Source organism: Chinchilla lanigera, unplaced genomic scaffold (genome assembly GCF_000276665.1).
Source record: "Chinchilla lanigera isolate Chin_1 unplaced genomic scaffold, ChiLan1.0 scaffold00067, whole genome shotgun sequence".
NCBI classification, from domain to species: domain Eukaryota; kingdom Metazoa; phylum Chordata; class Mammalia; order Rodentia; family Chinchillidae; genus Chinchilla; species Chinchilla lanigera.
Window position 1 is genome coordinate 2,873,499 of NW_004955468.1, and position 26,439 is coordinate 2,899,937.

The 26,439-nt window shown below is 46.7% G+C and overlaps 2 protein-coding genes and 1 long non-coding RNA gene across 6 annotated transcripts in view; 1 reads left to right on the plus strand and 2 right to left on the minus strand.

Annotated features, from left to right (window-relative positions):
- Upk1a (uroplakin 1A) overlaps positions 1 to 5,020 on the minus strand; it is a 9,680-nt gene extending 4,660 nt beyond the window's left edge. Inside the window, exons 1-4 of one of the 3 annotated variants that reach the window (XM_013522337.1) lie at positions 4,901 to 5,020; positions 4,084 to 4,159; positions 3,564 to 3,652; positions 1,723 to 1,923 (exon numbers count right to left, since the gene is read on the minus strand). In XM_013522337.1, coding sequence (XP_013377791.1) covers positions 1,723 to 1,923; positions 3,564 to 3,652; positions 4,084 to 4,159; positions 4,901 to 4,927 — 393 coding nt within the window. In that variant the 5' untranslated portion in view covers positions 4,928 to 5,020. Of the gene's footprint in view, positions 1 to 1,722; positions 1,924 to 3,563; positions 3,653 to 3,902; positions 4,022 to 4,083; positions 4,160 to 4,900 lie in introns of those variants that run through there. The other 2 variants (XM_013522338.1, XM_005399977.2) reach the window with 2 other exon arrangements.
- A 6,439-nt stretch (positions 5,021 to 11,459) lies between these two features.
- LOC102025227 (cytochrome c oxidase subunit 6B1) lies at positions 11,460 to 18,454 on the minus strand. The gene is made up of 4 exons (XM_005399978.1): positions 18,347 to 18,454; positions 16,508 to 16,624; positions 15,280 to 15,380; positions 11,460 to 11,642 (listed from the first exon to the last, which is right to left on the minus strand). The coding sequence occupies exons 2-4, from the start codon at positions 16,611 to 16,613 to the stop codon at positions 11,589 to 11,591; spliced, it is 261 nt and encodes an 86-aa protein (XP_005400035.1). The 5' UTR covers positions 16,614 to 16,624; positions 18,347 to 18,454; the 3' UTR covers positions 11,460 to 11,588.
- A 187-nt stretch (positions 18,455 to 18,641) lies between these two features.
- Positions 18,642 to 22,690, plus strand: LOC106150216. Of its 2 annotated transcripts, none has more exons than XR_001236887.1 (3): positions 18,642 to 18,802; positions 20,498 to 20,686; positions 21,557 to 22,690. It is a non-coding gene; the product is annotated as an uncharacterized LOC106150216 (long non-coding RNA). The 2 variants fall into 2 exon arrangements; XR_001236886.1 differs by having other exon boundaries at positions 20,498 to 20,677.
- The last annotated feature ends 3,749 nt before the right edge of the window (positions 22,691 to 26,439 follow it).

Sequence of the window (26,439 nt, forward strand, 5' to 3'; positions counted from 1 at the left end):
AAAAAAAAAAAAAAATTAAATATAGGATAAGAAAAAAAGGAAGGAAAGAAAAGAGAGAGTGAGAAAAAAAAGGGAAGGAAGTATGGAAGGAGGAACCTTTCCGTAGCTCCCTCTTTCTCTCTTTTCCTTTCTTTCTTTCTTTTTTCTTTCATCTTATTTTATTTTACTTTTTGGTAGTGCTGGGGATCAAAACCAAATCCTTTGCACTGCTACATCCTAGCCCTTTTTATTTTCTTATTTTTTATTTTGAGATCAGGTCTTGCTAAATCACTAAGTTGCCCAGGCTGGGCTCCAGTGTGTGATCCTCCTGCCTCAGCCTCCCTGAATGCTGGTATCGCAGGTGTGCACACCATGCCTGGCTCCATAGCTCCATCTTACTCAGGAGAGAGCCAAGCCCTGCGAGGCCCACCATGTTCGCCATCTTCTTTGTCCCCCGCCCCCTTTCCCTACCCTCTGTGTTCTCCCCACCTTCTGCTCTCAGTCTCTCCCACTCCTTTGTCTCCCACTCACTCAGCTGTGGCCACACTGGATTCCTGGCCCCTCCGGTCTGATACCTTGACCTGAACCATTCCCTCAGCAGCAGCTCCTGGCTCACTCCTCATCACCTGAGCCGCGGCTTCCCCGGCCAGAGTTCTTGGTCTCCCCTAACTCCTACCTCCCTTCCCCACCCTCCTGTGTCAAAGCTCTTTGTGTTTTGCTCACCACTCTGACCCTGGAGTTTGGGGCGGGGTGTGGTTGGCCCATGCTTCCTGTTCAATTAACATTGGCTAACTGCATATGTAGCTGCTCCTGGGAGTCTAAAAGACTCCCTACCCCCACGCCCTGTAGAGAAGCACAGCATGGCCTCTGTGTCTGAAGAGGCTGCACTGGGATCCCTGTACTTCTAATCACCTGGGAGAGGCCACTGGTTTCTTCTAGCCTCAGTTTCTTCATCTGGTAAATGGGTTGAGAAGCACTAACTGCAGAGGGCTTCTGGGAGGACTGAGGGAGTTTACGATTCAAGGTTTTGACGACTATGGGTTGGCAGAGATTAAGAGCATGGGCTCAAGAGTGGAACTGCTCAGGTTTAATTTTTGTTTTTGTAGATGCTGTTGTTTTTTGAGACAGGGTCTCACTATGTAGCCTGGGCTGGCCTTGAACTTGCAGTGATCCTCTTGCTTCAGCCTCCCGAGCGCTGGGATTACAGGTGAGCGCCACCATGCTCCGCTGCTCAGTTTAAATTGGCTGGACCTTTTGCTGCTTGTGTGACTCCACCTCTCTGAGCCTCAGTTTCCATCTCTGCCAAACAGGTTCATGAGAATGTCTGTGACGACAGTCTCTCATGGCAGGCAGTGAGGATTAAATCCATGCAAGCCATGTGACTCCTGGCATGTGGGGAGTACTTATTAAAGACAGCTGCAGGTGTGTTGTTTGTTATTGGCGAAGACCCATGAGCACACACTCTGCAGACCAGCTAGCTGGGGCTCAAATCCCAGCCCTGCTGCTTGAGCTGTCTAGCTGTGCAGAGCTTCCCTCCATTTCCCGAACCCGTTTTCTTTGTACAAGGGGGTAATAGCTGAGCCTAAGATATGGGGCCATGGGACAATGACATGAAGTGATGCCTGTGAGGCCTGAGGGAGGTGCCATGTGGAGTGCACACCTGTGCCCAGGTAGCTGTTACCGTGACCGCGACAACCCTGCCAGGGCTCACCTGTCCCCACCCACCCCCTTCCGGTGTCTCACCGTGAGGATCATGGACCGGCGGCGGCAGAGCGCTGCTCCCACGCCGAAGCTGGCCACCACGAAGAAGGAGAAGCCGCAGAAGATGGCAATCCAGGCGCCAGCGAAGATGTCATCCTTGCCTGAGACGCCCATCAGCGGGTACACACGGTATTGGTCGGCTGTCACCCACACTGTCTCGGCAAACAGGGCCAGGCCTGAGAGCTGGATGGAGCAGCTGGTCAGCAATGGTCCCTTCCCTCCTCCGAGCCTCCACTGCCCTCTCGGAGCGGCCCACTCACAGAGCAGGCATGGGCAGAATGGCACAGCACGGGCGCCCTCACGCTCAGGCTCGGCAGAAAATAAGAGGAGTGGAAGGACCCAGCCAGGGCCCTGACCCCTACATGCCAGCTGCCAGTTGATTCAAGGAGAAAGGAGCTGGGCCTGGTGGCACACGTCTGTAATCTCAGGACTCTGGGAGGCGGAAGCAAGAGGATCAAAAGTTCCTGCCCAGCCTGTGCAACTAAGTAAGATTCTGACTTAAAACTCAAAATAAATAGCTGGCCATGGTAGCACATGCGTGTAATTCCGACACTCAGGAGGCTGAGGTAGGAAGACTGCAGTGAGTTTGAGGCCAGCCTGGGTTACATTGTGTATTCACAGCGCAGAGTACTAAGCACTATATGATCACAGCGCGCTACCGGGGAGCGACATAGTGAATTCAAAGAGAGCCTGAACTACACAGTGAGACCCTGTCTCAAAAACAAACAAACAAACAAAAAAAAACAATAAACAAACACACAAAGGGCTAAGGATATAGCTCAGTGTGAAGGCCCTGGGTTAAATCTCCAGTACAGGGGGAAAACAAAAAAAAAAAGGAGTAGGATATGCCACAGGCAAAGCCTGGAGTACATGGCCAGCACCAAGGAGATGCAATCTCCCTGAGGCAGAATTCATGGCTATGGCCACAGTGATAAAGGCATCATTTATCCTCTGCTCTAGCAAGCCCACCTCCAGCAATCAATCCTGCAGCTGCATGGCCCATGCAGGAAACCGCAAATCCCCAAGGCCTGCCCCTGTAGCACCGTGATAAGGGAGCCAGAGGTCACTCAGTGGTGTGCCGCACAGCTGTCAGGGAGGCCAGGCGATGGTCTCACTCACAGCGGCCTAGGGGTTACGCGAGCAGGAGAAAACTGGAATGAGGAACGAGCTGCGTTTGGGACGGGGAAGTGGAGAACACAGGCATATATGTGCTTATTTGCTTGGGTTTTCTTAATGAAATATCACAGAAGCTAGAAATCCATTTACTCAGATGGTGGGCCATGGGGAACAAGCAGGGAAGGCTGGGCTCAAATTTTCAATCCTCATGATTCAGCCTTCCAAGTAGCTGGGATTACAAGTGTGCTGCTACGGCAAGCCCACATAGTTCTAAGGTCAATATTAATTAAAAGACACTTATCTTTCTTTTTTTTTCTTCTGGTACTGGGAATCGAACGCACAACCTCGTGCTTGCCAGGCAAGAGCTGTGCAGCTGAGCTAAATCCCCAGCCCCTAGAAGACACTTATCATTCAGTATTACCAGCTGCTAGTGTGTCCAGCCATCACTTTGTATCTACCATGATGTTAATAGTGACTGCCTGCATCAGCACGCACACAATGAGGACACAATCTACAGAGGTCAGGTTCTTCCTTAAAGTCACACAGCTGGGGAAAGGTGGAGCTAGGATTAAACCAGGGTGTTCTGCCTTGAGACTGACTCTGCCCGGAGCCTACTGGGGTCCCAGGCCCTCAGCCCCCACCCCAGCTCAGGGCTGCCACCTCCCAGCACACCCCAATGGACCTCCCCAGCACCAAGAGTGTCTCACCAGAATAATGATGTTGCCAATGACCAGCAGCCCCACCACAATCGGAGACCCCTTCTCCGCCTCTGCTGCTGCAGGCGCCATAGTCCTGCCTGGGACAGACAGAGGGGATGAAGCCAGGCTGAGAAAGCAAGAGGGGGAAGACCCAGCTGGATCCTAGTCTCGGCTCCACAGCCCGGCTGCCAGGGGTGCTCTGCTCTCTGCAAGTGCCCAGCGCCTCGCACCCTGGCAATGAGCCCCTTCACAGTAGGGGCATGGCTCATCCCCAGCAGCCCTACCAGAACTCAGGCTGGCCTTCCTCGAGCCTGGGCCCCTCCCAGACTCCCAGAGCCCCCTCCTCACCTCTGCCCAAAGCCTCTCTGGCTAGCCCCACCCTAGGTGGCTCCCTATATATGTCCAGGCCCCTCCTTGGGCTAATCATCAAGGAAGGAGGGAAGGTGCCCATAGGAGGGGACAACAGACCCAGCAGGCGAGGTGAGAGAAGAGATTTTATGAGCTCCCTGCCCCCCAAGTGATTATAAACCTGAAATTCCAGATTGTGCTACTGCCCGGGTCACCGGGGCAGGGTGATGTGCCAGTGGCCTCTGGTTCCCAGGATGCTTTGGAGGAGGGAAAGGCGGGGTGAGTGCACCACTAGGCATCTCTCTGCCTAGGTAAAGGGTTTTCTTAGGAGCAGGAGTATCGGGTGTGAATCCCTGTCTCTGAACTGCTTTCTCTGCTCTCTATGACTTTGAGAGGGTGGCTTCACTTCTCTGAGGCCAGGAGCCCAGGGGGAGGCCCAGGCAGGAAGCTTGCAGGCAGTGCAGGGCAGGTCAGGGCTGGACCAAGGGAGGGAGGTGGGGGGAGGGAGGGAGAGATGGGAGGAGGCGCAGGGTGCTGGTTTTAGGGGCGGAGGGCTGAGAAGTGGGTGACGGGTGAGATGGGGTGTGAGGGGAGTTTAGGGAGAGGATGACGGAACGGGGGAGGGGAGCTGGGCATGGTGTCAAAAGCCTGCGATCCCAGAACTCAGGCTGAGGTAGGAGGACCGAAAGTTCGAGCCCAGCCCAGGGAATCAGCGACTTTGCAGCACCGTCTCAAAATAAAGAAAGGAAAAAAAGGCAGGATACAGAGCTCAGCGCAGAGCCTGGATTCAGCCTCTTGCCCTTGTCAAGGCGGGGAGGGCGGAGAAGGAGACACACTGAATACACTTGGAGAAAAGGAGTCTGGGCTCCCACTACACACACACACACACACACACACACACACACACACACACACACACACACGAACACAGCCACGACGGGAATTTTTCCAGGTCGCAGAATGTAGGTTGAAGTCCCAGTTTCGCCTCCTCTGTGTACCGCGACATGGGGTGTATTTCTGCCCATCTGCAGAATGGGTGTCCTCAGACCACGTTCCCGGCGGAGGCGCCCTCTGAGTGTGGGGTTTTCTGCAACAGACGAGCGCTCCGGAGGTCCCCGCCGCTCCTCCCCCGCCGCGCTCCGAAGCGCTCCGTGTTCTCTCCAATGGCGCTCCCTAGTGGTGCAGCGCCGATTCCGCCGGCAAAGGTCTCAGCCCCGAACCCGGATCCGTACTGTGTCTTCAGTCTGATCCCACACTCTCCGGTTGCATACGCCCCGGGCGAAAACCAGTGGCGCTTACAATTCCTTTGTGAGACACTGGCTTGGTAATAAGACACGAGATGTTTTCCAGCGAAAATAGATAATTTGCTTTTCGTCAATCCTCTTAGGTTTAAAAGTTTTTCTCTCGATTTACATTTTATATTAAAGGCTAACAAGGAAAATTAAATAATAATGCACTTGATCTTAGCCAAAAGGCCGAGAAGCGATTAATTAAATAATAATGTACATGAACTGCATGTGCATCTCTAAGCTTTGGTATAAATAGTTTGCAAAGCGGATTTCCTGCTGCTGTATCCTTTGGGCTGCTGTCTGAAGCGATGGGGAAGATCTTAGCGGTGTTAGCAGGGCGCCTGATTTCCGAGCTGACTCGTGTTCATGCCGGTTTGACCGTAAACTTCACCCCAACGTGGCTCCTGGTTAGAACGGATCAGCTGAGTCTCCTGAATAACCTGCAACTCAAGCCCAAGGAGTTTACTCTGGGCCACAGCCGCCCTGTCCCCGCGGTGCAGCCTGACTTTTTGACTTCATTTATGAAGTTCACTGTGGCATCAGGGTTCATGAACACCAGTTAGGTACGTTCACTGACATTTCAGTCACATATGATTCAGTGCATTTAGATATTACTCTCCACGACCCTGTAACATGCTACACTCACAAGTTTCCAATAAGCCTTGTGATGAAAAGAGAATAAGCCATAAACCCAAACAGGGAGTGAGACGTGCTGGTTGTCAGTGAAACTGAATATCCAAGAATCCACCCAGCAGTGTCATCACTGGGCAGTTGTCCTCCTTTGTGGACCATAAAAATCTTACTTCTTCCTGTTACGTGGAAGGATTTAAACTATAAATTCTGGACCTTGACGTGACCTTACCAACGCTGGTGACCAGGCTGCCTGAAGATTTCACTGCTTCTTAGATGCTGGACAAATATCTATGGGGATCATCTTTGACCATTTTCAACACGACCTTTTAAAATGAAAAACTTGCTATTCTATCCACATTTATGAAGTCTTTGGATGGGAAAAGGGCTTCTCCAGATTTTAAATTTGTGATAAAGGCTATTTTATTTTTTATTTTATTTGCGACAAGGTCTTGCTGTGTAGTTCAGGATGCTCTGAACTCACTATGTAGCCCAGGCTGGCCTCAGATTTGAAGCAATCCTCCTGCCTCAGCCTCCTGAGTGCTGGGATTACAGGTGTGTACCAACATGGCTGGCTAATAAAGGCAATTTTAAAGAAATAAAGTTTTGTAATTTTTAAAAAATAATTTGCAGAACAATACAGCCACACTGATTATTTGAAATATTTAGTTTTCAAATAGTTGGTGACTGTTAGTATTTGCAGGTCAGACATGAGGAAACCCAATAGAAGCAAACTGTCACGACCACGGGACATCAATATGCTTGTCAGTCATAAAAGAGAGTCCTTTTGTTTCCCAACATGAAGTGGGTGCACTTGGATGTCAAACCTAAACTTTTCTTTTCAGAACTGGATCTTGAACCCAGAGCCTTCATACTAAGCTACATCATGAACCCTTTTATTTTTTGAGACAGGCTCTCACTAAATCACTAAGTGGCCCAGGCTGGACTTGAGGCCTGCAATCCTCCTTTCTTTCTTTTTTTTTTTTTTGGTTTTTCTCCAGTACCAGGAACCGAACTCACGGCCTTGCGCTTGCCAGGCAGGCGCTTTTGCCGCTGAGCTAAATCCCCAGCCCCTAATCCTCCTTTCTGTATGCTTTTTAGAAATTTTAATTACAGACCCTTCTAATGAGGAAACATATTTCTTTTCAATATTCTGGAAGTAGATATAGTAATGAAGTTGCATAACTTTCTGAATATATTAAAAATTGAACGACACATTTTGAAATCTTGAATTTTATGGTATGTGAATTAGAAATTAAGTTCAAAAAGTAAATTATCAAATTGTTTTCCAAGTTGATTAACAAACATTTCTTTCCATGATTCTGGTCACAAGCCAAGTTGGATGAGAACCAAATCAAATTTAATGGTTAGGCTCAAAGGTGACCTTACGGGGAAGTCTGATTCTGTTCTCATCCAGTTCGGCTTGTGACTAGAATTGTGGGGAATTGAGTTCATGAACCAAGGCACCACTGTATTTCAAGCCCTTTTAAATCCACAAACCGTTTGCCATCTCTGTATGTTGAAGAAACCACGGCATTTTTCTGGTATAACATCCCACCACTTGCACTTTGCTGTTTCTTCCTTGTGAGGTTATTTAGCTTGTGTCCCAGACTCCACGCAGACAGGAAGTGGCCATCAGATCTGTTCTAGACCCTGTGCTAGCTCAGTGTGGTCTTTGGGCCAGCATCCCGTGGAAGCTTGTTAGCAAATCAGATCTCAGACCTGACCCTGACTGCTGATTCAGAATCTGCATTTTATTTTTTATTTATTTATTTTTATTTTACTTTTTTTCCGGTACCGGGAATCGAACTCATGACCTTGCGCTTGCCAGGCAGGTGCTGTGCTGCTGAGCTAAATCCCCAGCCCCCAGAATCTGCATTTTAATGAGATTCCCAGGCACCATGAATGCTCCTTAAAGTTTGCTACGCCTTACAATTCCCTGGGGATCGTTAGCACCATGTCTGGCTGCACCCTAGACTAATTTTCTAGAACCTTCTGGGTTTGGTCCTGATGAAGGCGGCCTCTTGCTTCTGGACAGTTACAGTAGTATATTTTTTGACAGAGCTCCAGTAAGCTCTTTCCTCCAGTAGGCTCCTTCCTCTCTTCACAGATCCTCCCTACACCTCAACTTCCTCATTCCTGATTGCAGAGGGGAGGGAACAAGGGCCTATGGCATGCAGTTCTGTAGCATTTCCTCCCCCATCCCTCCCTCCCTCCCTGTTTCCTTTTCTTTGTCTGTGTGTCCATGTCCTTGTGGCCCCATCCCCACCCCAATACTGTAGTCAGAACCTAGGGCTTTGGCATTGAACTGTATCTCCAGTCCTTTTGTATTTGTCACTAAATAGCTAGATTGCCCAGGCTGGGCTCAACCTTGTGATCCTCCTGCCTCAGCCTCTCAGACTGCTGGGATTATTGGCATTCTCCACAATACCTGGCTATTTTCTGAGTCATTTCTGCAAAGTCAGACTAGAGCCCACTTCTCCAGATTTGTATTTTAAGAAATTTCTACCCCATTCTAAGCACTTTTGGAAATCATTGCAAGTTTTTTTCTTCATTCCATCCACAAACATTTCAGAACGTTATATTCAATAAATATTCTGAAACATAATAGCTGATAATACCTCAACGTTGTCATCACACCTAAGAAATTATCTTTAATATCAAGTCAGTGCTCAAGTTTCTGTCTCATAAATGTCATATTTTAATAATTTGCTTCATTTAGGATCTGGATATATTTTTTAAGTAGTGTGTATGTGCAAGTGTATGTCTGTTAGGGATGAAACCCAGGGCCTCACACGTCTTAGGTAAGTGCTCTACCACTGAGCTACACCCTCAGCCCTTAAGTACCTTTTAATCTATATTCTTCCTCTCTTTTTTTCTCTTTGCCTTTATATTTATGGGAGAAAGTACATCATTGTTCTGTAACTTTCCAGAGTCCAATTTTTTTCTAACTGCATGCTATGGTGCAGTTAAACACACTCCCCTGTAATTCCTTTGGATCACAAGTTGAATATAGACATATAGTCAGACTGAGAATTGAAATTTTCAGCAAAACTACTTCATAGGTGGTGGCAAGTGATTTTGGGACACACCATGTTTGGTTGTTATCTTAGTTCATCCAGACCACCTAGCAAAACATCTTTTTTTTTGGGGGGGGAGCGTTTTTTTCCAGTACCGGGAATTGAACTCATGACCTTGCGCTTGCCAGGCAGGTGCTGTGCCGCTGAGCTAAATCCCCAGCCCCTGAAGCATCTTATAGAAACATCAAAACATCTCTTGGACAAGGTATGTTTCTCACAGTTCTGGAGGTTAGGAAGAGCACAGTGCTGACAGCTCCTGTGTCTGGTAAGGGCCGTTTTCTGGTGCAAGGTCAGTGCTTGATTGCTGTGGCAGAGGGGCGGGACCTCAGTCTTGTAAAAGAGCACTAATCCCACTCATGGGGACTCCATCTTCGTGATCCATCCCCTCCCAAAGCCCCTCTTCCAAACACCATCACCTTGGAGACCAGGATTTCAACACACAATTTTTTTTTGGGGGGACAGGATCTTGCTATGCAGTTCAGGCTGGCCGTGAACTCACTGTGTAGCCGAGGTTGGCCTCAAAGTCACAGTGATCCTCCTGCCTCAGTCTCTTGTGTGCTGGGATTACAGGCGTGTGCCACCAGGCTCGGCTTAAGAAATTTTTTTGAAAGGACATAAACATCGAGAGCATAGTGATTCTCTCTTTTGCTGATATTTGCAACCACTACTGCCCAATGCCCAAACCCACTAGGCATTAAAAAATGCGGATATTCTAGTTCCATCTTTCCTTCTTTAGTTATTAGCTGGAATGTATTTAAAAAGGAATGTCAGACCCTCCTGGAAGGCTATATTCAACCTGTAAAATGTGGAGTCATGTTGAGTTGAAAACAACGAAATGAGGGTCTGAAGAAAGCCAACTACGTTACATCCAAATGGATGTCATCATGGGGTTTTACTGTTGCGAATTCCTCACATTAAAGCCGGACACGGTGGTGCACACCTGTAAGGTTCGCTGTGAGTTCCAGGACAGCCTGGGCTACATAGTGAGTTCAAGGCCAGCCTGAACTATATAGCCAGATCGTTTCAAAACACAAAACGAAAACTCCTCCTATCGACCCCTTCTCTGTTTAACACGACTTGGGAGGTTTGTATCCTGCCGAACTGTTTTACAAAGGCCTTCCTAAAAGAAACCCACAGCTTTCCGACCTGGGGGTGGGGCCAGAGGCCTGGCAGCTGCCTCACTGCAGCAGCCAAAACCCACTGCTGAGTAGTGGGAAAGCCAAGATGTGCTCAGCCTGCAGCTTTACAGCCTGCAGCTCTACCTTAAGAGAGAACCTGGTAGAAAGTCCTGGTTCAATTGAACCTGGGAAGTCTGACAAATAGTCTCATGACTACCTCCTGCAAGACAGGTGGGGGAGAAACTGCCTTGTGGCCACTCTGTACAAGACTGCTATCTCCTTTTGTATCTTAAGGAATCACAAGGTGTTCTGCCAAGGTTCTGGTCATACCAGAGCGCACTTAGGTCTCCTTGCGTGGCTTATGTGGATCTGTGCAAGGTGGTGGGTGTCATGGGTGAGCTGTTCTTCATAGTACCAACCTGCAGGTTGTTTCCAATGTCCAGAAGACAAAACAGACCATTCCAGAAGATATAGCTGTTGGCCACCACCTTTCCTAGGGATCAGACTCAGCCATTACTATCAGGGACAAGCTGGCATGGGGTACACGAAGAAATAAGGATGCACACAGGACGGATTCTTGCAAAAAAATTCTTGACTTGCATCTAATCAAGCCTGCAGAGCTAAGTTCCAGTTTATAAGATGGTGGCAAAAGATGGAATGATCCCACAAAGAAACAGTGAGGAAAATTCAGAGTGATTCTACAAGACAACTGGTTTGGCTTCTTTAAAAATTCTGTTTTACATAGCCAGGTCGTGTGAAGAACTATTATAGAATAAAAAAAAGCCAGGCTCAGTGACATATACCTGTAATCCCAGCACTTTGGGAGGCTGAGGCAGGAGGATCACAAGGTCAAGCTCAGCCGGAGCAAATGTGTGAGACTCTGTGTCAAAATTAAAAATTAAAAAGGGCTGTAACCCCAGCAATCAGGAGGCGAAGGCAGGAGGCTCTGAGGGTAACTTAGCAAGACCCTGCTTCAAAATAAAAAAAGGGCTGGGGATGTAGTTCAGTGCAAAGGCTCTGGACTCAATTTCCACTACTGCAAAACCAAGTTAAAAATCTATGCACACCCATTTTAGTACATATAGAGACTTGAAGCTATTTTGCATAACCCTGTTGATTGGCACAGAGGTGGTCAAAGTTCAATAAAATATTTGTTTTTTTTTGTTTGTTTTGAGACAGGGTCTTGCAATGCAGTTCACGCTGGCCTCAAGCCCACTTTGTAGCCTAGGCTGGCCTTGAACTTGCAGCGATTCTCCTGCCTCAGCCTCCTGAGTGCTGGGATTACAGGTGTGCACCACCAGGCCCAGCTAAAATTTAATAAAATAAAATAAAAACAGAAAAGAGAGAAGGGAATTACTGTGAAGTCCCTCTTACTGCTGGTCTGGGCACCAATTTCATCCCAGCTTCCTACCCAGCCACACAATTTTTACACATGTAGTCTTTACACTTTTCCACTGAGTTTTTATTGTTAAGTCATGATTCAGGGTCCCAAGGCAGGACCATCATGTACCCAGGTCCCCCTTTACCACCGGGAGAAGAACAAAGGACAGAGAAGCAGGTGGAGCCAGTTCAGATCTTGCCAGGAAACGTGCCTTCAGCTCGGCGTTCGTCCCAGGCTGTGACCTGCAGAGACAGACAGCATTACTCTCCCCTCTGGGAGCAGGGTGGATCAAGATGAGTGGGCCTCTCTGTCTTCCTCACTTTGTCCATCTGTGCATTTGGTCAACAAATAACCACAGGTGCCTACTAGGTCCAACCACTGTCCCAGGAGCCAGGGAATCAGGGGTCACTCAACCAGTATGCTTACCGTCAGGATAGAAGGAATACTAAGCAGCCATGAAAAACCTTACAAGGTTGATCTGTGTTCTGGCACGCACTGATTGACAAGGTCTATAGTCAAGTGCAAAAGGACGCCAAGTAGACTACATAGTGCAGGACCATGGCTGATCACACAGGTAGACACAGCATAACCTGGGCTGGAAAGGCCTCTATCAAATCGTTAACATCCCCAGGAATTAATGACCTGCTTTTTGTGGACTTCCTTCTTTTTAATTTTTCTTTTTTTTTCTTTTTTTTTTTTTGAGACAGTCTCACTAAGTCACCAAGCTCTTCAGGCCAGGCTTCAACTTGCAGTCCTCCCGCCTCACGCTCCATGAGTATTAGCGGGATGAGAGGGGTATGCCACCATGCCAGGCTGGGAAGTCCTTCTTTGAAATCTGTCCCTCAGCTCTCCCCTCCTAACAGAGGTTCCTCCTTAGGCCTTAGAGGCGTGGATCACCATGCCTAGTGGGCTTTCTCATAGGTAGTTATAAGCATTTTCATTTTTTAGGCACATAAGCACACCCTCCCACATTTACATGCTAGAAAAGCAGGGGCAATGGAGATGTGAGACTGACTCTCAGTCTCTCCAGAAGGTCCACTGCTCTGGCTCTGTGAGCTCAGGCAAGTTACTCAACCTTTGTGGGCTTCAGTTTCCAATTCTGTAAAACGAGAACACTGATAATAATAACTACTTAATATAGTTGTTTGGGCATGTTTGACTTTATGGGACATGAAATGCTTACAACATAGCTGGCCTACGTTGTCATGAAGTGCCATTTACACACACACAAACATACACACGTACTCCGTACTTTATATCATTTATCTAACTTTGGTTGTTTATGAATGATCCCCATTAGGAACAACTCTGCAGCAGATATAGTTTTTTTTTCTTTTTGAGACAGAGTTTTGCTATGCAGTTGAGGCTGATCTTGAACTCACTTCGTAGCCTATGCTGGCCTGGGACTCACAGTGACCCTCCTGCCTTAACCTCCTGAACAGAAAGATGCTGTTAAGGTCTTTGTTGCTTTTGCTGTCTTCAGCCACCATGAACTGTTGCCTCTCTGCCATGCACCACCCTGCCTTCGAGTCAGCTGATTATGGACTTAAATCTACAAATTGTGAAATAAACGTTTCCTCCCTTAATTTTGGGTGTTGGGTATTTTATCTCAGCAATGGGAAAAGTTAAGTAAGACAGAAGTTAATTTTTTTTGAAATTAAAATTAAAAAAAAACTTGAAAAATGCTGTAGTATCAGCCAGGACAGGAAAATGAGGAAAAATTTTCTGCCTCTTCCCTAGTTCTTAAGATTTTGTGAAATGGTTACATTACTTATAAAAAACAAGTATGCATTTTGGAATAAAGTCAGAGCTGGTAGGCATAAAGGGGTCTGTGCAGACTATAAATTTGTTTGTTTTTTGAGACAGAGTCTTGCTCTGTAACTCAGGCTGGCTTTGAACTCATGGCAATCCTCCTGCCTTAGCCTCCCAGGTTTGGGGATTATAGGCGTGTGCCACCACACCTGGCTTAAACTATGTTTATATCCAGCCTAACAGAGCAGAAAGAGTGGCTACCTGATGCTCCCCATGTCAGGGCAGGCCCAGGCCCTGCAGACTGGGGGTGACAGCACTAGGATGGGGAACCTGCTTCTAGGCACCATGGCCAAAATGCACCCAATGCAGACCTTGATGCTAGATTAAGGATTATGGGATCACAACATTATGTTACTCAACATTACCCAGGAAAAAATTCTGGAGGCCCAGGGTACTCAAAGATACTTAGTATGGCCAGAGAGGAAAGAGGAAAACCAAGTGATTTGATAAAAAGCATGCCCTAACATACTTTGTTCTAGACAGTGAGCCCCAAGGATGTACACCCTAGATGCCCAAGATACTGAACAACTAGAACATAATATCCATCAAAAGAGGACCAGTGAAATGAAAGCACTTATAAATTACTCAAACAGAGCTGGGCTGGGGATTTAGCTCAGCGGCACAGTGCCTGCCTGGCAAGCACAAGGTCAGGAGTTCGATTCTCGGCACCAGAAAAAACAACAACAACAAAAAAGTAATACAAACAAGGTAGATCTTTATGATCTCATTAAAAGAGGTTCCAAGACATACTAAGGAGAAGCCGGTCAGAGAATAAAATATACAGTATGAACCATTCATACCCAAAAAGTTCCACAGGCTATGGGACCAGGAGATGGAGGGAATAGGGAGCGGGGGAGGGGAACGGGATATAAAAAGAATTAAGATGTGCTATGCACATGGACCAACTCCCCACAATGAATGTAATCATTATGTACTGGAAACATGTAGTAATAAAAGTTACACAGGCTTATGTATGTTACATAGCCAGGTGCAGTAATATACCTGTATTCCCAGCACTGTGGGATGCTGAGGCAGGAGGATTCCAAGTTTGAGCCCAGCCCAGGGAACTCAGTGAGACTCTATCTCAAAATAAAAATGCTCCTTGTATTCATTTTCAGCAATTAAAAGTCTTGAACATCTCTCAGTATGTCTTATAGTTAATGGGGTCCTTGGATTCAAGGGGGTGATGTTGAATATAAATCCTTCATATAAAAAGAAAAGACATAATGATTAGTATTAAATACTGACAAAAGGTTGATCAGGGCAAACATGATTGCCTCATTGTGTTCTCATTTTTTGGAGATGTATATTGATGCAGGTAGGGGTAAGATAACTTATCTGAGATTTGCTCTAGACTACTTAGCAAAAGAAAGAAGCTGGGCACGTGGTACACGTCTGTAATCCTATCACTTGGGAGGCTGAAGCAGGAGGATCACAAGTTTAAAGACAGATTAGACTACATAATGAGACTCTATCAAAAAAAAAAAAAAAAAAAAGCCAGGCGTGGTGGTACATGCCTGTAATCCCAGCACTGGGTAGGCTGGGGCAGGAAGATCATTGGATCATTGGGAGTTTGAGACCACTGTGGGCTACAAAGTGAGCTCAAGGCCCGCCTGAACTGCATAGAGAGTCTGTCTCAAAAAGACAAAAAAAAAAAAAAAAGAAAAAGAGGTCAGGTTTAACACCCCCGCCCATCCCCTAAAGAATATATGAAGAGATGTGGAAAAAATCTTACTATTCAGTTTGAATAATGGATATATTTGGAGTCACTGAATTATTGTCTTTACTTTTATGTATAATTTGAAAATGTTCACCATAAAAAAGGACTGGATTACACAAGATATAGGAAGAGTGCATGAGGGAGACAGAACCAGCCAGATGATCCAGCCAGGTCCCCAGGCCTTGACTAGCTGAGGGTGCAAAGGAAGAAGGGAGGCAATTCTAAGCGGGTAGAGAAGACATGAGTCCCATGCAGACTGACTGCTCCACTGAGATGAGCTCCCACCAATCACTACCTTCCCCTCTGTGTCCCTACCCCAGTATCTCAAGGGCCCCAGCAGGACATACCCAGGATATGGGGCAGAGGGACTTGTACACTCGCCGGTACCACTCGCACACAGAGACATCACCCCCTTTTGCGGTCATTGCTTTCTGGCAGCGGTGATAGTCTGTGAACAAAAAGGGCCAGGGTCAGCTCTCAACAAAGGCTGGAACACACTTTTGATCAAAAGTCAGAAATACTTTCTACTTCATGATTAGTTACACACACACACACACACACACACACACACACACACACAAGTTTGCAAGGATACTAAAAAGGGCTGGATACATCTCACTAAACTGATTCTGTAACCCTACAGAACTGCTATTCAGTTTGAAAATTTGGGGGTCAGGAATAATGGGGAAATGAGAAGGGCCTGATTGGGGAATCTTTGAAGTCCAGAACCAGGGCAAGGCAAGGGGAAGGTGGTCTTGATGCTAAGATGTGGCGTCCCAGAGAGGAAGGCAGAGGACAATCTGGTTTTTAGAAGTAGGCATTCCATTAAAAAAAAAACAAACAAACAACCAAACAACCAAAACAACATTATTCCAGGTATTCTAATCCTAGGCGCATTCCCTAGAGAAATACACATAAAATTACATTTGTAAGAATGTTTAAACAGCACCATTCCTGCAAGCATCAAAATGGAAATCATACAAATGTCCGTGAATCAAGTGAATTGTGGGAAAACGAAAAAGAGCAAACTATGTGACACATATAAATGAATCTGAAAAACCTATCAAATAAAAAAATCTAAACACAAAAGAATATATAACAGTATTTATAAAGTTCACAAAGAGGTAAACTGAAATGCAGGGGGTAAAACTAAAATGTGATCACCTTAAATTGGTGGGTCACATCCACCAGTGGGGAGAGTAATGTGTCCAACTCGGCACAAAATAGGTAGAGATGATCCCGTGCTGGCAATACCTACTTTTGTGTGAGGATAACAGCTGCAGAGGATTCACTGTAGGATTATTCACTGAGCTACACAGTACATGTTTTATTTACTTCCTGTACGTATATACCTCCTCTAAAAAAAGTCATCACAGGAACCAAAGTTTGTGATCCTGGCCCACATCCTGAACAATGCTGGTGATGAGGAGCATGAGTCCTCCAGAGATAGGACATCAGGAATAAAAGGGAGAAGCACCAGGATGGGTGGATCCCTTTGGAGTGGGGAAGGGGTTAATGCCTTCCGGTGCAACACCAGGGGAAAGCCTGTATCCTCCACCACTGCGCCTTGCTTACCCAGGTAGTTCTGCCAGCAGTTCCTGGTCTGGTTCTGATTGGGGAAGCGGCTGTCAAAAGGAGCAGTCTTGTAGTTCTTGATTTTGGTGTGGATGTCGTCTGCCATGGTGCTGACTCCTGGAAGCAAAGAAAGGGGGTGTTGGCAGGGGTCCTGAGCATAGGGAGGTCAGAACAACCAGGCCCAATGGAGGAGGCCCAGACACAGAAGAATGGGTTGTGCTAAGAACTCCTCTCTCGTCACATACAGAGACAGTGGGAGAGCAAATGCATACATCTCAGCATGGAACTCATAGCAGGGTTTCTGGGTAACTCCTTAGCAAAATCAAGCCTGGTCCCAAAATACTACCAGTAACACTCACAAAGCTTACTACATGCCAGGTACTGTTCTACACATCTTACTCCTAACCCACTCTAAAAGGCAGGAACTATTCCTATCCTGTTACCCACACCAGGAAGAGACAGGATCTAAGTGACTTCCCAAGGTCACACAGCATACAAATGGTGGGTTGCTGTCACCAGTGGCATAACCTGCACTGCAAAGGTTCTTAATCTTTTTTGCTGTTGAAAACTCAAGGGTCTGATGAATCCCTAAGCCTCTTTCTCCGAATACATTAAATTGTATAGAATGACCACCACAATTTGGAAGCACAATTGAAAATGGTATTTTAAGCTGGGCATGGTGGCGCACACCTGTAATCCCAGCACTCAGGAGGCTGAGGCAGGAGGATCGTTGCGAGTTCGAGGCCAGCCTGGGCTACAAAGTGAGCTCAAGGCCAGCCAGAACTGCATTGTAAGACCTGTCTCAAAAAGACAAAAAAAAAAAAGATATTTTATACACTTGCAACTAAACGTGGCTAATGAGTATTTATGATTTCGACTGCTGACAAAGCCATAGTTGTTACTAATACTCTTGAAGTCGCTGCCTCCGTCCCTAATGGAAGGAAATGCTGTATTTCAATCACAAGCTAGTAAAAATACGGATGTGACCTTCTTCACCTCTGCCACCCACCCATTCAGGTACTAGCATCCCTTGAATTCTACTGACTCTGTGGACCCAGGGTTGAAAACCTCTGATACATTTCTGAAAGGGTGACACAGTTTTCACCAAGGTATGTGGGAGAAAGTTCCTATACTCCAATTAGAGGAGTTATGGCACCACACAGAGGTGCACAGGCCATTGTCGGATTCTAGAGGCCCAAGGTAGGGGTGGACGTCTGGGGCACTAGCATAGTCTCGGGGGGAAGCGGGTGTCTGGGGCCTGGAAGAAAGTGATCAGGCAGGCTGTCAAATACTTCCGGCCAGGTCACAGACCCAGCCGTAGTCCTGCGCGAGATCGCGACCTTGTATTTGTGGGTATGGGCGGACGCAAAGATGATCCTGCGGCCCCTCCAACATCCAAGACAGGAGGGAAGAGGCAGCAGGGGAGAGAGGCCTCGGCCCAAACAAGCCGCGGAGCCCACGCCTGTGGACCTGGGGATTAAAAGTCCCGCAGTCCCCATTACTGCGTCCAAATCCTGGTCGCTTGGGCAGCTTCTGCTAAGTCGCTTAACATCGCTGAGTCCCGTTTCCTCGCTGTTAAACGAGGTAATCACAGGCCCTAAATCACGAAGCTGCAAAGAGGATTAAACGAGCTAACAGTTGCTTAGAATGCTGCCCGGTATTAAGGAAGAATCATGTACCGTAAACCTTAGCTATCACTACTAATATAACAACGGAACGCCCGGGCCTCGGGCGGGCCGCCGCCGCCGGCCCAAAGCCTCAGCCCACTATCAAGGGGTCCGATCCCTCAGCCAGTGGGGCTGGGGGGCTGTCTCGGGTTCCCAAGTGCTTCACACTCACCTAAATACGCCCCTGGAGCAGCAAGCACCTCAATGTGACCCTCAGCGCAGACGCCACTGTCAGACAGGAAGCGGAATTAAGACCAGCCGGAAGTTGGGAATGCAGAGACAAGCGGGTCATCCAAGCTGCTAGAGCGGCCACGAGGAGGCGGTCTCCGAAGCCATTCAGGCCACGCCCACCAAAAAGAACTCCGACCTTCTATTGGGCTGAATTCCTATTCATCACCACAGGTCAGCCCAATCGTAAGCTTTCGCTGCACATAGATGATGGTCTCAATGTGGTAGTAGGAGAGGGCTTGGCTGGAGGTTGTCAGCGTCTCGCTATTGTTTTGTTTGTTTCTTTAAGAGAAAAAGGGGATTCTGTCTCCCTGGACTGGCTGGAGAGCGGGCGTGGGGAGAATGTCTCAGCGAAAGTACTTTTATTCATGCAAGAAATACTTATTGAAAAATTACCTGTGTAAGTACTGACAGAGGGTTGAGAAAACAGTGATGAAGGAAATAGAAAAGTCCCTATCGTGATTATTACGGGATGAGCCTGGCGCGGTAGCGCACGTCGGGTAAGACCAACTACTCAGGAGGCTGAGGCAAGAGAATCACAAGGTCAGCCTGGACAATTTAGCGAGACTCTATCAAAATAAAATTAAAAGGTTTCAGGCTGTAGCTCAATGGTGGAGCGCTGTGTAACATGCGTGCGGCATGGGTTCAACCCCAATATCAAGAAAAAATAAAATTTTATGGGTTAGTCGTTAGGGGGTTGAAAAAGAAGCATCTCACCCCCAGTGTCACTCGTTACAGTGTTTGGAATGCCCTGCACGTTACCATCTTTCGTCAAAGCTCAGAAGGTGCAATTCAACACATATTTGAGAGGCTGAGAGCTTCAATGCCGAAGTCCAGCATCACAAGGAGGAGAGATTAGAAGTTATAAATTGGCGATCTGAAGGGTCTGGCTGAAGTCGTTCCATCTGAGAAAATGGCAACTCTATCTTAGAGCTATTCTTGTCACTTTGTCTCACAACCCATAGCTGATCTATCAAGAATTTTTTTGGTTCTGCCTTAAAAGTGTACTCAGAACTTCTCTCTACTACCTGTATTTCGAGCCACCATCTCTTTCACCTTGGACCACTGGAGCAGCCCACTCCCTGACCTCCTGGCTTCACCCTTGTCCTCCACAGTGTGCAAAATTGGCCAAAGGGAGACCCTTAACCCCTCAGTCGACTCATCTTCTGTCAGCCCAGAACAGTCCTTATAACTGATACACACAGTTTGGCCTCCCATACCTCCATCTCTACCCTCTCACCATCCTTCCCAAAGTATCATAAATGAGCAATTTGTGACTAGGTGTAGTGGCTCATGGCTGTAATCCTGGCTACCTGGGAGGCTGGGGCAGGAGATGGCAAGTTTGAGCCCATCTTGGGCAACTTATTGAGACCTTGTCTCAAAATAAAAAGGGCTGGGGATGTAGATTGGTGGTAAAGTGCCTCTGGGGTATATCCCTTAGGTTCCCCCCTCCCAAAGGACCAAGAGCAATTTGTGTGTGTGTGTGTGTGTGTGTGTGTGTGTGTGTGGTATCTTATTCACCAATGTATCTAAAACAGTGCCTGGTGCATAGGAGGTGCTGTATAAAATATTTGCCAGCTGAGTAGATTTCTTGTGTAAGTGAGGTAGGCAGCTGAGGACTAGGAAATGGAGCTATGAAAGAGAACTGCTTTCCTGCCTCACTTTAGTCTGGCCTCTGAGGCTTCCCACATACTGCACAATTTGCAGGCCTAGCTGGGCCAGGGGCCTCCTAATACATTCTGTGTCCATCAACATTATAATTACGTATTTGTGGAATTATCTATTTACATGCTGTATCCATCCCTTTCAATCAGATCTTCTTAAAGCCCAAATCTTCCCCCTGTTTAAACCTCTCCATGGCTCCCTAGTGCCCTCGGGACAAAGTCCAAATGGCCCCCACCATGCCCTCCGGGGGAGTACTAGGGCTCCCCCCACACTTCTGGGCTCAGGTGAAGGACTCTAGTCCTTCAGGGTGTGAGAACCATCCTATAATCCATCAGACACACCAGGGGATCCATACCCTTTGCAGTGAACTTTAATAGAGACACCAGGAGGTGACAGATCTGGCAGGTAAACCTCTTTCCTCTCTCCCCAGAGAAACTGCTGCAAAGCACAGTGTTTCCACATGGCCTGTCTGGATGACATTCTGTACCACCAAGCAGCCACTGTCTTTCCCTGGGAAGCTGGAGCAGCTGACTGAGGTGTCACCTTGTCTCCCCCCCCCCCCCCCGTCTCCCCCGCCTTGACTGGGCCTTGGATTTGCAGCTCAGCTGTGGTATGTGAGGTTTGTCTCAGCTGTTTTCTAGGGAGTAAGGGTGGAAAAATAACTGAGAGTATTTGTCCTGAGCACGAGTGAGCTACATCCTGCAGAAAGAGTTCCAGTTTGGCAAATAAAAATATAGAACACTCAGTTAATTTTGAGTTCTAGATAAACAGTGGAGATTTTCAAAATATAAGTACGTCCAAATATTGTATAGGACATACTTACACTAAAAATGATTTATCGATTGGCTAGGTTTCTGTTTTTAATTTTAAACAGAAAAAACAATATAAAGAAGGATACAGAATTTCAAAACAAGCTAATAGGAGATTAACAATGGTTAATATGTTGCATATCATTATTGTCAAAATAGTCAGTCAGAGTATAAGTGGAGGGGTTGGGAATATAGCTCAGCAGCACAAGCACCTGCCTGGCAAGCGCAAGGTCCTGAGTTCAATTCCCAGTACCAAAAGGAAAAAAAAAGATTATAAGTGGGTTTCTAATTTAACTGACATTTTCTGTTTTGTCTGGCAACCCTATCCAAAGACTCTCAGGAATACCTGGAGGGAAGGAGAAAGTAGGCTTGAGGTAGCGGGGAGAATGGAGATGGAGCTTTACTGTACAAAGCAAAAGGTGGAGGAGGTGGTGGGAGATGGAGTTGTGCTGCGGTGAAGAAACAGGTTATTAACATTGTCGGGGGCTGGGGATTTAGCTCAGTGGCAAAGCGCTTGCCTGGCAAGCGCAAGGTCGTGAGTTCGGTTCCCGGTACCGGAGAAAAAAACTAGAAAAAAAAAAAATTGTTGAAGAAATGACATGATTAACTCTCTTGTGCTGCTATCACAGAATGCCTGAGAGTAGGTGATTTGTAATAAGGAGGCATTTATTTTCTTGCAGTTCTGGAGGCTAGGAAGTCCACGATCAAGGCACCACATCTGGCAAAGGCCTTCTGGCTGCATCATCACATGGTGGAATATGGGGGAGGAAAAAGACACGGAGCTAAACTCACCTTTTATAATGGTATTAATCTCACCCACAATGGTGGAGCCTCTGTGGCCTAACCACCTCCCACAACGAGCTGTATGGCAGGGAGAACCTCAAGGTGAGCTTCTCAGCCTGATGTCTTTGCCTTGTCTGTGTTTATAGGGGTTAGCTGATTTTCTAAAAAGAACTATTTTACTGATTGATGCAGTCAGGATCTTAGCTTTTGTTTCTGGTGAGCCAAGGTTCACAGGACTATGGGCACATAGCAGAAAGCATGCAGAGGTCCCACAAGGGGCAGCCTCCTCCAGTATATCATGTTGTGAGTATGTGCTTATCTTCATTACACTGACCACCAAGATCATGCCCTATGCTGCCTATTCCTCCCTAACTGTCCTTACACTGTCCAGTAGCCAGAAAACTGTAGGTGCCCTGCCCTCCCCAGGCTCTAACTTCTGTCCCCTCAAACCAGTGACCACTGGCCCCTGTGTGAATTCTGCCTCTCTCTGCTGTGGATTGGAGCCTTTTTTCCAGGTGTGAACTGCGACAGTGATAGGACTTACATCTGTTACTTTCACTATCAGGGTGTCCTTATTAAAGACAGCTAAGTTAGAAATATTGCAGGCAGTCATATTGGGCTAGGCTTTCAAAAGAGCCAGTGCAGAAGATTACAACTGTGGATGGAGGCCCATTCATTGAAGGCCAGACCTCAAGACAAAAGATGGCATGACTACAACTACATATTTCCCCTAGGGACAAACAGTAATGATTTTTTTTTGAGAGAGAAAGGGCCTCACTCTGCAGTGAGTTCAGTTCTTGACTTCACTATGTAGCCCAAGCTCATCTCAAACTCACAGCAATCTTCATGCCTCAACCTCCCAAGTGCTGGGATTACAGACATGTGCCACCACACCTGGCATCAAGCAGTAATGATTGATAATCTAAATAGGCATCAATAATGGGGAGGGACCAGGCAGAAGCATTGACCCTACCTTCCAGGAAGAGTCCTTGTTCTTTCCATGGACACTTGCTACCCCATCGGATGACTTGCTTTTCCATTGGATCAATATTACCTAAGCGGCGGGGCATAGTGGCCCACACCTATGATCCCAGCACTTGGGAGGCTGAGGCAGGGGGATTGTTGCAAGTTTGAGGCCAGCCTGGGGTACAAAGTGAGCTCAAGGCCAGCCTGAACTGCATAGTGAGACCCTGTCTCAAAAAGACAAAAAAAAAAAATTACCTAAACGACTATACTTGTAATTTTATTAGTTGATCATAGTTTTGTCTCACCATATACACACTTTGTGATTTTGCACTATAAAGCTTCCCCTGAGAAGTGGGGTTCTCAGCAACCCACTTTCTGGTTCCCTTCTGTCTCTCTTAGACAGAAGCTATCTCTTCCCTTTAATAAATATTTCCTACTCCTAATCTCCATTGTTTGTTAGAATTCATTCTTTGATTTTTGAGGAACATGAATTCAGCATATCAGATATCTAGCAGGTTAGGAATTATAATATTTCTCTTCTATTACTTGGATTATTTGGAGGTGCTACTATCATCTTCATATCACTTTGTTTCTAGGTGTCCAGTATTTTCTGGTTGTTGTTTGGGTCTGTTTTGTTTTAAGAGAAAGGTTCTCCATTATTGGCCAGGCTGGAGCGTCATGACTACTCACAGGCGTGATCCCACTGTTGTATTTGGGGAAGATACCTAATGAGCACAGTGTGCTACTGCCCTGAACTTCTAGGATCAAGCAGTCCTCCTGCATCAGCTTCCAAGTGGCTAAGACTACAGGTGTGCACTACGCACCTGGCTCTCCAATGTTTTGAGATCCATTGTTCCAAGTATTTTCTCTGGTTTTTTTTTTTTTTTTTCCTCTTTAAATTTCTGGTCCTTGTTAGGCTACTTAGGCCCAGAGCATAAATCTCATTTGTGACTGTATCAAAGGCACAGAGATTAAGAGACCACTCAGGTAGGCTTTGTATGAGCAACTAAGCTGTTTATTTTACTTGGTGTGAGAGGCTGAGTCCAAAAAGAGTCAGCCCCCAGAGAGGGGAGAACAAAGGCTTTAAGGAGGAGGTTGTTGTTGGGTGCTGGTCTGCTAGTTGGTGGGGTGGGGAGAGCTGCTGGCTTGAGGAATGTGAGGGCAGAGCAGGTATAGTCAAGCTTCTCAGGGATGGGTGGCTGTGAAGATGTTATCAGCCTTCCTGGAACTGCAGTGGTTGGAACATGATGTGCTCGTCTTTGTTCTTTGTGATTTCCTATTGCACTTGCTGGGAACCATGTGATTTGGTAAAGTTAGAAAAAGATGCATTGTTAACTTAAAAAAAAAAGAGATGCATTGTAACCACAGTCAACAAAAAGCACTCGCATTTCTCTCCAAATTCTGCTCAAATCCACTTCCTCTGATGTCTAGTGCCATCAGACGGGCAGATGACAGTTTGGGATTTGGGAAAATAAGTCACTGTCTTAGTCACTTTCCTCCTTACTGGGACAAAATACTTGAGAATTACAACAGAAAGGAGGAGAGGATTGTTTTGGCTTACAGTTTGAGAAGTTTTAGTGCATGTCTGGCAGATTTGAACACAGAAATGACATGGTAGGAAGACCTGGGTAGAGGAAAACTGCTCATGGTACAGCAGCCAGGAAGAGAGAGAGAACACTAGGGCCTGGTTTGCAGATGGTTCTGCACATTATGTAGGTGCCACCCCAAAGTGGACAGCTGCAGCACCACTGCCCCTTTCCGGGTGAGGGAAATCCTCACCGTGGGAAAAACTTGGGGCAGTGCACCTGGTCACACATTTTATCTGGAAGAAAAACGGCCAGATATGTGACTCTATATTCATTCATGGGCTGTAGCCTATGGTCTGGCTGGGTGATCAGGGGCTCAAAAGAAACATAACTACAAAATGACAAAGACAAGTATATGGATAGATCTCTCCATGTGGGTGAAAGATGTAAAGATATTTGCATCCCATGTAAGTGGTTACCACAAGGTGACCTCAGCAGAGATGGAAGGGAGGAGCTGGGAGGGAGAGACCTACCTCTTCCTACTGAATCCCAACTCCTAATAGCAAGTCAGCTATAATGCCTGTTTTAGTTACTTTTCTCTTGTTGCTGAGACAAAATACCTGACACCCAAAATTAAGGAAGGAAAGGTCTATTTAACTCACTCTTTATGGAGGTTTCAGGCTATACTCTGCTGGCTCCAAGGCAGAGGGCAACAGTTCATGGTGGTGGAAAATAGCAAGCAAGCCTCTTTCCTTCCCTTATATTGTATGCAAGCTACCTGCCCCAAGGTGGGTGTAACACACCCATAATCCCAGCATTGGACCATTAATCAATTACAAACTCTAGAAGCTCACCTTTATGACTGCATAAGGCTTTGAGGGGACGTCTAGACACAAACCATAACATTCTGCCCCTGGACCCCCAAAGTCTTGCCCATCCCTTTATGCAAAAGGTATTTTAGTCCATCTCTAAGAGTTGCCAAAGTCCTAATAGTTTCAGCATTGCTGAAAAGTCCAAGCCCCAAGTCTCCTCCGAGATATAAGACAAACTCTTAGCTGTGAGCTTCTGTACAAATGAAAAGTCAAACACTTTGAACATTCAATGGCATAAGATAAACATTACCATTCCAAAAAGTACAAAAAGTACAAACAAAGGGGGATATAAAAGCATTGAGACCAAAGCAAGTCCAAAATCCAGCAGGGTGAACATGAAGCCTTGTAGTTCCATGTGGAACATCCAAAGCAATCTGTGGTAAGTTATGAGCTCCAAAGGGCTTGTGTGGCTACACCCCTATGGCACTTTCAGTGGTAGTGGTAGTGGTAGTAGCTCCCAGGTCTTCTTTCTTGGGCCTGCTTTGCTCCCTTCCTGCAGTTTTTCGTAGACAATCCACGTTCCTGGCTTTTCCAAACTTCTGAGGTCTTCACTGCACCTTTGGCTTCACGCTCACAGTTTCACACATTGCCTCCTAGGCCTTCTGAAATTTTGGAAGAAGGCTTCTTAACCCTACAACTCATGCATTCTGCATGCACCTAAGCCACATGGATGCTGCCAACGTCTGCTGCCGGCTGTAGGAGTAGCCAGGCTTTCTTCTCCCTTGGCTGTAGGGATTGAGTGTCTGGATCACTGAGCACTCTGAACAAATTCTCTGCGCTGCTGCCATTCTGGAACCTTGTACATCCAGTGCCATTTCAGAATCTGGTGCAGCAGCCACCACCATTCTGGAACATGGTGCTGTTCAGCTTTCTCCTCAAAGCAAAGTTTTTCACTTTTGCAGTTTTGAGGCTACAGGTGGTAGGGACTTGCTGCTTCTTGTGATGCCCTCAAGCCATCTCTTATAGTATCCTATTTCTTCTCAGCAATGGAGATCTCTTCAGCTCTATCTTTGCAGTCCACAGCTTTACTGGAGGTTTTTTTCTGACCAAACTCACAGTGTTTTAAATCATCCTGCTGGGGTCTTTGCTCTTGATTCTGAACATAAATCTGGCTAAAAGCCCTAGCCATGCCATCACCTCAACATTCAACTGCCTTGAAATTTCTTCTGCCTGATTAATTAGTCCACCACCCTCAATCTTAGTCTCAGGCAAAATCTCTGGACATGAGCAAAATGCAGACAAACTTTTTGCCAAGCCATAGCATGTCAGGTTAGACCCCAAGTGGGGACTGAGACCACCATGACAGGCAGGATTGGAGCAAACGGTGATATCTTCATTTCAGACTGGGTGCAGCCTGGCCAAGGGCAAAAAGACCATTGGCCACAAACAAAGGAAGAGAACATACTTTATAGACTA

Bases quoted from the DNA above. Each gene is read 5' to 3' on its own strand.
- LOC102025227 (XM_005399978.1), bottom strand. From the start codon at position 16,613: ATGGCAGACGACATCCACACCAAAATCAAGAACTACAAGACTGCTCCT. The intron at 15,381-16,507 runs GTAAGCAAGGCG...TTTTGTTCACAG, and splicing joins CTGCTGGCAGAACTACCTGG to ACTATCACCGCTGCCAGAAA. The intron at 11,643-15,279 runs GTATGTCCTGCT...CTGTCTCTGCAG, and splicing joins CCCTCTGCCCCATATCCTGG to GTCACAGCCTGGGACGAACG.